We start from the raw sequence: 10,400 nt of genomic DNA, 5'->3' as shown, positions 1-10,400 counted from the left end.
ACCTGGGTTCCGGGAGGGTGCTGGAAAGAGAGGGAGAGGCGGCGGCGGCTGGAGGATGAAGAAGGAGCATGTGCTGCGCTGTCAGTTCTCCGCGTGGTATCCACTGTTCCGAAGCCTTACCATCAAGAGGTAAGACAGGAGGGGTTACGCCGGGGCGATAGGCAAAGGGGAACTGCGACATTTGGGGCGAGTCCTAGCTCCATCAGCGAAAAACAACAACAACAACAACAACAACAACACAGGCCTTTTAGCGACTGGATGGGAGCGCCAGTGCCCAGATTTCGACTTCCTAGTACTATTTCAGGTGGGGAGATTAATGAAGTCGATGCGAGTTTGCTGTGCGTCGTGTTGCGTTCAGGGCGTGTGCCAGGGCGGGTAGAAGGGCAGGTCATGGTTCATCGCAGGTCAGATGGCGGGGTGACTAGTGGATTAAGCCGGTTCAGGCTTGGGAGTTCACCATCACTGCTTGTAGAACTGCCAGAGAGGAGAAGTGATCAGGAGAACTGGGTAGTCTGGATTTTGCCAGACTAACCCGCTGGGGTCTTAATTGCTTTCAGTCGCTGTAAGATGAGAACAGTGATACAGACCCTGCTTGAAATTCTCCTGCGAAGCTCCGATAAGATAGCATAACAGGAAAGCATTAGTATAGTTATATGTTGTTAGGGATCGAGATGTACGTTGACAGGAAGCCATCCCTGGAAAAGGAGTGGAATGGGATTCGTTGTCTAGTTCTCTGGCCTCCAACAGCGGATCCATCCCTGGTTTGCAGGGCAAGCAGAAGAGTAACTTGCATCCTTCACTGGGTCATTCAAGGTAATATAGGCAAGGCAGCTAGGAGAATACCCCCAGTGTTCAAAAGCAATCATAACATCTGGAGAATAATGCAAGAGCAGGCTGTCACTCACTAAGAGGGATAGATCAAAGAACTGCATATTCATGGCCAGGAGTTTCTGTATTTTGCCCGCTCCCATTTAGGCCTATATTATCACTTAATTTAGATACCAACTGTCTTCTGTTCATTTGGTCCCCTTGGTGCAGAGTGTGAATACAGAGAGGCCAACGATTTTGAAATCCTGAGGGTTTGGAAGAGCGTAAGGAGATTATTCACAAGACCGTTCTCTTCCATCCTGGTATTCATACATAGGATCTGTTTCTAGTTGGAGGTTAGAGCAGCTCCAAGGAAGATAATCCTTGCATTTGAAGGTGGTTGAAGTGACACCAAAACAAAAGGAAGAGCTTCAAGAGCTGCAGTGGACATTGCCTCCTAAGAAGTTATCTTCCCTTATGATATTCCAATCCTTTGTTACATTGTATAATCGGAATAAGCTTCAGGTCTGAGATGAGGCTAGAGTTATTTGTGTTGGTGAGAGAGAGGTATTTGTGAACCTGTCAGACATTTTCCTACTGAGTGCACTTAAAGCTGACCTGCAATGTGTGCAGCTGCCTTTTTGTCATCTGTGGCGTGGTTTTTCCTTTGCCTTCGGCAGGAAAAGTCTGATGGTTAAGAATTGGACTCTCGAATCGGGGCCGTCTGCCTGGCTTTGGATTTTGGTTCCGCCAGCATCTTGAGCAAATTGCTTAATCTCTCTAAGCCCCATCTGGAAATTTGAGAAAATAATAGGATTGGCATGGGAATTAAATGAGATAAAACATTTAAAATGCTTGCCACGGTTTCTGGCATGTAGTAAACACACGGAAATGCTGCTCGTTGTTACATTTTGGATTTAGTCAAAGCTCCATTGACGCAAAATAACTTTAGTTCACTTAGAGTGTGTACCACTCCTAGGAAGCAAAGAGTGAAAAATAACCAGGAGGTGGGATTTTTAAAAGTCCACAACTAAGCCGTGTTGCCTGAAACTGTTCTTTACTCTGTCTTTAAACTGTTTCTTCAGTCTGTTTAGTTCTGTGGTAATATCACGGGAACCTAACATACAGCAGGATATCCCTCCACAATCTGGGCCAGTCTGGTGGCGTTGTGTTACCTTTGTCATTGTCCTTGTCAGCTTTAATGCTGAGAGACCATATTGTTGTTATTGACTCAGCATTATTACTCAGTGTTTATTACATGGTTCAGAGATGACTAGGTGGGTAAGAATACAAGTTTATTTTTTGATGAGTTCTAGAACTTTGACTCAGGCTTAAGAATCATTAGCTAGATAACTTTGGGCCATCTGCTTTACTTTTTAAAATCGGTTATTTTCCTCAAACATAAAAGCTATATTAAATAATCTTTTAAGCCCCCTTTTACCTTTAAAATTGTATTAGAATAACTTGTCTGTGTGTATACAATGATGTCCCCTTGGTCTAGAATCAGATAAGATCTAGAATTCTAGAATCTAGAAGAGGATACTGAATGCATAAGGTACTGAATGGGATATAGAATGGAGTAGGTATTTTGTCATTTAATTCTTTTACATCTGTTGGACAGACCTCATTGGACTCTCACCTGACTTGGATTTCAGTGACCGATCTAACCTCTTTCTGGACAGCCTCATTAGTTTGTGTAAAGCACATTCTCGCCTGGAGTAGCACTTAACATGTTATATGGTGATTTTTTTTTTTTTTTCAGCTTTTGAGTTTCATAGTTTCACTTGAAATGGGTTAAAGTTTAGCAGATTTACAAATAGCGTAGTAAGATCTAGTGGTTGACCTTAAAAGCCTGAAGAATTAAGCTTTTCAATGTAAAATTGTAAAATTCTATAAATCAGATATTAGTTTTAAGAACTGAACTAGCCCATGAATAATCTCTGTGCACACAAACCATTTCTGATTTGCCAGAAAACTTAATAAATGATGCATGAGTCGATGTCCTCTTGACTCTGAAAGCAAGCCATCATTTCTTTTCAGTTGTTAAAGACTATATGCCTCAAGGTCAAAATAATAGCATTACGTTTAGGTACCTGTTGCAGAATTTCTTGATGATTTATTATTACAGAGTAAAAAGCAGATTATCTCATGAGATTCTGAAGTGACTTCAGGTTGTGGCTTTGCCCTCCCTTCATTGTCTGAAACAAATTAAACTAAAGCAGCTTTCTAGCTCTGGCAGTCCAGTCTGCTGAATGGGATTCCACCAAAACACATCCAGACACGTGGTGGATTCTTAGCCTTAGGTGCTCACTGCCAACCAAGGAAGGGTTTCCAGATCCTAAGGCTACCTCTGTCTTCTGTCAGAGAAGGTGGTCAGATGCTGTAAATTTCTGATTTGCTTACTGCATTTCCTGTGTTGCTGCAGATATCTGCTGGTGTCTGATTTCTGGAAGGCCCATGTACTCAGAATTCTCTTGAGCTTGTGCCTTTCATGCTGTAATTTCAGTGTGGTTCTTTGGATTTGGTGGTTTTTTGTTTCTTCACCACGGTTGTTAATATATGAGCCGAATTTAGTTTCCCACAATCTTTATTGATATTGTTAATTTTCAGTCTCCTATCAAATGTACATCATTAACATTTCCCATTTTATTTTAAAATAAAGGTAACAAGTAATTAAAAAATTGAGTTTGGAATTTTTCTCTCTGCTTATGATTGGTCTTTTAAAATGATGCCTTTTTGGTAAATTTATTTATTATTATTGTTTTTTTTGTTTTTTGTTTTTTGTTTTTTTTTAGTGTCATTCTTCCACTTCCTCAGAATGTGAAGGATTATTTACTCGATGATGGAACTCTGGTGGTTTCAGGAAGGTAAAGTGTACCAGGAAAAATTCTTTAAACTTTTCACAAAGAAATGTTGCAGTGATTAGATCTCAATAATTACCAGGTAAAATAAATACATTAGCTTTGGCACAGTTCTCTCCTTTTTTTCCCGCTAGTTAAAATTACATCCTGATCTTTGTCCTGTATTTCTTGTCAGTGTTCAATTCATAAGACTCAGAATTGAGTACTCCTTCCTCTGATAGTTGCTGGTTGTGAAACTGGGCAGTTCCTTCCATCTCTTGCTTGAGAAAATGGAGGGGGGCGGGGGCAGGAAGAGTGCCCATTAGGACCCTCTGAAGTTCTTCAGCCTTTTTTCTTTTTCTTTTTCTTTTTTTTTGAGATCTTTCAACTTTTAAGATACAAAATTAATTGTCCATTACAAATAGAAAGCTTTACTAGGGTATCGTGTAATTCCTTAAACTTTTCTTCCCCATGGTTAACCCCCCTCCACCTTCTCTGTTGCTGTAATTCCTCTAGTTATAAAGGGACGACATTACCATGCTTCGGTCTTCTTAGTGCAAACTTGAAAAAGTTTAAGAATCGTAGAATGTAATGAATTCCTAGTTTTTCATTCAGGTTTCTGCTCACAGGTCATGTTACCTAAATAAATGCTCATCCCTCACTTCCTTTCTGAACTAGCTTAACAGGAACCCTTGGTGTACAGAACTCCTTTTTTGTAGAATTCCAGGTTGGAAATAATTTTCCCTTGGAATTACTATTATTATCATTATTATCCTTTTTTTTTTTTTTTTTTTTTTTAAGTATTCTTCATGCCCAGCATGGAGCCCAACACAGGGCTTGAACTCATGACCCTGCGATCAAAACCCGAGCTGAGATCAAGAGTCAGATGCTCAACCGACTGAGCCACCCAGGCGTCCCTCCCTTGGAATTGTTTAAAAAAATTTTTTTTGTTGTGATAAAATGCCCATAACATACAGTTTGCTATCATAATTATTTTTCATGCACAGCTCAGGGGTACTAAGTGCATTTATAATGTGCAACCATCACCACCATCCACCTCCAGAACTCTTTCCGTCTTGTAAAACTGAAACTCAGCCCCCATTAGACACGAACTACTCATTTCCCACTAGCCCCTGCTCACCACTGTTCTACCTTCTGTGCCTGTGATTTTGAGTACTCTAAATACCCCACATGAACAGACTCGTAGGGGATTTGTCCTTTTGTGACTCGCTTTATTTCACTCAGCCGTAATGTCCACAAGCTTCACCCATATTCTAGCATGTGTCAGAATTTCTTTCCATTTAAGGCTGAATACTGCTTCATGGTATGAGTGGGCACATTTTGGCGCCTCACTTTTACTCTTTGCCTCATTTTATTTTTCTGCATAATACTTACTTCCATCTGACATAATTCCCATAATTGTTCTGTTATTAGAATGCAGGCTTCATGAGAACGGGGACTTGGACAGGTCTGTTCCTGGCGCTTGGGGCAGTACCTGATACGTGAGAGGTGCTTGGTAGACATTTGTTGGATGAAGGAACTTGGGAGTAGAATTGCGTGTGTTTTCAGTAACACTAATTTCATACTCCGCTTCCCTTTCTCTTGTGAATTTTCTGTGTAGTTTTCTGGATTACATTTCTGTTTTTGGTTATTCTTAGCCTCATAATAACCTGAAGATTGTTAATGAGAGTCTCATGAATTCTAATTGCAGGATAAGGAAACAGTAGAATAGTTAAGCAAGACTCAACTTTGGGGCACTTAAAAACATAATTTTATTATTCTCAAGTCTAGAACAATAATGAGTTTATTTCTATAAATGGAACTGTAGAGGCGCCTGGGGGGCTCAGCCGGTTAAGCGCCCGACACTTGATCTCGGCTCAGATGATGGTCTCATGGTCCATGAGATCGAGTTCTGCCTCAGGCTCTGCACTGACAGCGTGGAGGCTGCTTGGGATTCTCTTTGCCCCTCCCTGTGCTCTCTTTCTCACTCTCTCAAAAATAAATAAATGGGACTATAAAGAAAATAATTTCTAACATTAGAAAGTACTGGGTAGATTTCTGTATTGCAAGCGTATTGAAGAGCTCCGTGTTGTTTTTCATTGGCCAGGTGTTTGTGCGAGCTTGTGGCGTGGGTGGGCCCTGCTAAATACCGTCGCACGGCTCTGTGGCACCTTGCCGCACAGTAGTGCACCTATCAGAGAGGGATCCTGCCCTTTTGGAGTTGGCAGTTCAGCTTCAAGTGTGTGGGAGTGGATACAGCCTAGTGCCGGTCCTCCAGTCCCGTTGCCTGCTGGCAGATCATGTCTTTGTAATTTCTAGTGCTCTGTGCTTGGGTTTCCCTGTCCGTAAATGGGGTGACTGACACCCTAGAACTTACTGTGGGTTGTTGCACAGATGAAAAGAGATAATGTGTAAAATGTTTCACCCAGTGCCTGGTCTACTGTATGCTCTGAAGAAACACCACCTGCTCTCACCATCATCATTGATCTCACCTGGAACATTAAGCAAGCACACCAGTAAATATGTAACTGAGAATTCTGATGAGACTTTAAATCACTGGGGGTCGGGTGGCTGAAGATGGCAGGGAAGGACAGAGAATACCCTGAAGAAGTAACTTAGGAGCCTCTCGGGAAGTTTGGGTGGAAGGTAGTCAGTTGATTGGTGGAGGGAAAGATCTTCCAGGCTGAGGGAACAGCATTAAGGAGTGCTCTGAGGCATGGAAGGTCTTGATCTGCGGGGAACTACAGGGAGTCATGCAGCTGGAGCACGGAGGGCCGAACGATGCAAGAGTTGGTTGGTGCCACCGGGGAGGTAGTTAGGGGGTGTGTGGGAGTCCTGTTAAAGATTGTAGTATTTATTCTGAGGTCAGTAGGAATGCATTGAAGAGCTCAGAACAAGACAGTGACTTGAGCAGATTTTAGGGTTTGAACTGGGACTGGTTACCGTGTGGGAATTAAAGACCGGTTAGGAGGATGCTGCATTGGACCGAGTTAGAACTGACAGTGGCGTGAACTACGATGGTGACACTGGAGGGGAGATGTGAGTGGATGTGAGGTGTTGGAGCTGCACCGTCAGAACTTGGTGACAGAGAAGGAGCTGGCAAGAATTACCCTCTCATTTCTGGCTAAACATCTGGATGGACGAAGGTGTCATTTACTCTGGCTGAGAAAAACCTTTGATTTGAAAAGGGCAGTAATTTTAGGTAGGATTATTTTTATAGGTAAAAACTTGAAAATACAGGTGAAATTTAAATGAGGTACATTTACAATAAAATGCACAGATCTTGAGTGTAACGTTTGATGAGTTTTGAAAAATAATGCACACTTGTTTCATCACCTTGCCATTGAAAGTATCAAACATTTCCGGGGCATCTGGGAGGCTCAGTCGGTTAAGCGTCTGACTTCAGCTTAGGTCATGATCTCGTGCAGTTTGTGGGTTGAGCCCCGTATTGGGCTCTAAGCTGACAGCTCAGAGCCTGGAGCCTGCTTCAGATTCTGTGTCTCCTCTCTCTCTGCCCCTACCCCCACTCGTTCTTGTTCTCATTCTCTTTCTGTCTCTCAAAAATAAACATTAAAGAAAAAAGAAAGAAGAAAGAAAGAAAGAAAGAAAGAAAGAAAGAAAGAAAGAAAGAAAGAAAGATCAAACATTTCCAGTCCCTAGGAAAGTCCCTGCTCTCCCCTGTTGGTCAATCCTGCCCACCTCCTCCAACTCCACCCCAGGCAAACACTGGTCTGATTTCTGTCTCCATGGCTTAGTTCTGTCAGTTCTAGGCCTTCGTGTAAGTGAAATTATATAGTATGTATTTTTTTGTGTCTGGCTTCTTCAACTCAACATAATGCTTTTGAGATTCATGTGTTACTCTGTTTCATTGCTAAGTAGCTTTCTTCAAACCTGTCTTTTTGTTTAAAAGATATTTTTAAGTAATCTCTGCATCCAGCCTGGGGCTCAGACTCGCAACCCTGAGCTCACGTGTTACATGCTCTATTGACTGAGCCAGCTAGGTGCCCCCGGATGTGTCTTTTTAAAGCTCAGTGTTTGTTTTGTGTGCGGGCTTGGTTGTGTATCCCTCTCAGTATATTCTTTGCTGTCCTAATCTTTTCATTTTTTTCCTTGGAGTCCATGCTATTTTTTTTATTTTTTTATTTTTTTAACCTATGAATTTTTTTTTAAAGTTTTTATTCAAATTCCAGTTAACATACAGTGTAATACTAGTTGCAGGTGTACAATACAGTGATTCCACACTTGGAAACATCACCGGGTCCTCCTCGTGACAGGTGCGCTCCTTCATCCCCATCACCTTCTTCACCCATACCCCCACCCACCTCCCCTCTGGTGACCAGGTGTTTGTTTCCATAGTTAAGAGTCTGTTTCTTGAAAAATGATGGTTGGTGTGTCACAGTAGTTGGCGGTGCCTTAACCGAATGTGTGTGGTCAGGCCTGAGGGCCCCTTCCGTCCTTGTCAAGGGGAGTGCTGACATCTCAGCTCAGACAACACTTGCTATCCTAATCTTTTTGACTTTCCCAGGAAGAGTAGGGGGTAAAAAAGTAAAACGAGAACACCCCATGAAGCTTTAATTAACCCAAAAAGAACATAATTTAACTTAACCTAAAGGGATAATTAAACTTTAAATGGGTTAACAGTTTTGGTTGGAGTGACCCTGGAGAACAAAACAACCTCCAGGTGATTACAATCTAGATGCACTGGTTACAGTATCACATCACTTATTGATCCACGATAGTGACCAACGGGGCAAATTACGCTAGGGAAAACAGCACAGTCATGTCCTGGGGTTCATATTGTCAGTAGGGTTTATGGCCTCGGATCCAGACATCCCAGTGGTTTCATTTGTTCAACTGTTGAAGTCCTGCATGATCTCTGTTCAGGCCAGAGTAATCCAGGTTGGTTTCTATCAGTAATTTCTCCCTGAGTTCAGATAGTAACAATTAGTTGAATGAATGTGTGTGTTTAATAGAGTACCACAATTGTGTCTATTAATATGTGGACATTTTAGCTCTTTTATATGGGATGTTTCCCTGCATCGAGGAATACAGTATTATAGTTACAAATAAATAGAATGGAGTTAATGGACTAGACTTACTGAATATTCTTTCTATTGTGAGTAGGCCAGTAGTGAACTATGGCTGGTAGACACTGAGATCTGTCGATTAGGCATCTTTCCTTAGCATAGGCTATGGGAGTTATGTATGACTCAGTTTTGTTTGATTCTGAAATGGTACGGAGTGGGAACAATATGAATGCCTAGAGATTCCATCATGTGTAAAAGATGCCCCACCTTATTATTAATTACCAAAGGAGTACTTATTATAGTAAACTTGAAAACTTTATAGAGAAAATATAAAGAAGCAGAAAAAAATCACTTATAATTCTACTACCTAAAAGCAAATCCTGTTCAAATATTGGAATATCTTCTCTAGTCTTTTTAAATACATTTTTTAGCCTATCTTATGAGCATACTACATTTTATATAATATGTAATGTCCTATTTTATATAATTTATACTATATTCATTTAATATGTAATACATATTATACATAATACATGTTTGTATATAATATATATTTTATATAATATATAATTTTATATTCTTTATTTCAGTGAACACAATTGTGTAATTTTCCATGTGTTTTTAAGGTTTTTTTAAATTTTTTAAATTTTTTATATTTGAGAGACAGACAGAGCTCAAGCAGGGGAGGGGCATAGAGATGAAGACAGAATGTGAAGCAGGCTCCAAGCTCTGAGCTGTCAGCACAGAGCCTGACGTGGGGCCCGGACTCACTAGCAGTGAGATCATGACCTGAGCCAAAGTCGGATGCCCAACCGACTGACCCACCCAGGCACCCCTCCATGTGTTTTTAAAATGGCATAAGATTATTTAAAAAAAAAATCTTTTTTTAATGTTTATTTTTGAGAGAGAGAGAAAGAGACAGTGTGAGTGGGGGAGGGGCAGAAAAAGAGGGAGACACAGAATCCGAAGCAGGCTTCAGGCCCTGAGCTGTCACCACAGAGCCCGACATAGGGCTCAAATCCACAAACAGTGAGATCATGACCTGAGCTGAAGTTGGACGCTCAACCAACTGAGCCACCCAGGCGCCCTGGCATAAAATTATTTTTAGTAACTGCATCATTTCCATGGATATGTACTTGCTATAATTAATTTCATAGTTGTTGGGCATTTAGGTCATTTGCGAGTTTATAGAAAAATAATTCCTCAGTGAACATATTTTTGCACGGAACACCGTTTGCACGTAGGATTATTTCTGTGCAGTAAGAATCCTAGACTCCAGTTACAGGAGTCTTGACTCCTATATTGACTAGTATTACCAGATAGTTTTCACTAACCATTGTACCAATTTATATGTTTAACACTCGTGTATTAAGGTACTTATCTCAGAAAGTGGATTTCCTAATTAAATGCTTTCCTCTAGGTTTCCAAGTTAGGTGGTACAAAGAAATTAAAAGGCAGACCAAGGCTGTGAATATAATTTCTTCAGTTTCATCTCTCATGAAGTGAATGTGGCCTTTTTGCTCCTCCAGCTCTTACGTACTCTCCTTAACCTGCCACCCAGTGCTCCCTGTGTGTGTCCCCCAGGTCAGTGGGTTGATTTTCATTGCAGATACAGGATATCTGCTATGGTCAGAGTGTTTGTGTGGCCCCCAAATTCATATGTTGACGTCTTGACTGCCAAAGATACTCGGTATTAGAAGGTGGGACCTTTAGGAGGTGATTTGGT

At 41.2% G+C, this 10,400-nt stretch overlaps 1 protein-coding gene and 1 non-coding gene across 6 annotated transcripts in view; one reads left to right on the top strand and one right to left on the bottom strand.

Moving 5' to 3' along the window:
- Nucleotides 1–21: 21 nt before the first annotated feature.
- The window catches only part of CDC123 (cell division cycle 123), a 60,947-nt gene continuing 50,568 nt past the window's right edge, over nucleotides 22–10,400 (top strand). For 3 of the 5 annotated variants that reach the window (XM_040451438.1, XM_040451439.1, XM_040451436.1), the window contains exons 1-2: nucleotides 22–129; nucleotides 3,603–3,674. In XM_040451438.1, coding sequence (XP_040307372.1) covers nucleotides 56–129; nucleotides 3,603–3,674 — 146 coding nt within the window. In that variant the 5' untranslated portion in view covers nucleotides 22–55. The remainder of the gene's footprint in view (nucleotides 130–3,602; nucleotides 3,675–10,400) is intronic. The other 2 variants (XM_040451441.1, XM_040451437.1) reach the window with 1 other exon arrangement.
- Nucleotides 8,021–8,142, bottom strand: LOC121014946 (U6atac minor spliceosomal RNA). Its single transcript, XR_005783531.1, has one exon. It is a non-coding gene; the product is annotated as a U6atac minor spliceosomal RNA (small nuclear RNA).

The sequence above is a fragment of the Herpailurus yagouaroundi genome, unplaced genomic scaffold, assembly GCF_014898765.1.
Source record: "Herpailurus yagouaroundi ecotype Mexico unplaced genomic scaffold, PumYag 203, whole genome shotgun sequence".
Taxonomy (NCBI): domain Eukaryota; kingdom Metazoa; phylum Chordata; class Mammalia; order Carnivora; family Felidae; genus Herpailurus; species Herpailurus yagouaroundi.
This window is presented reverse-complemented; position numbering and strand designations above follow the sequence as displayed.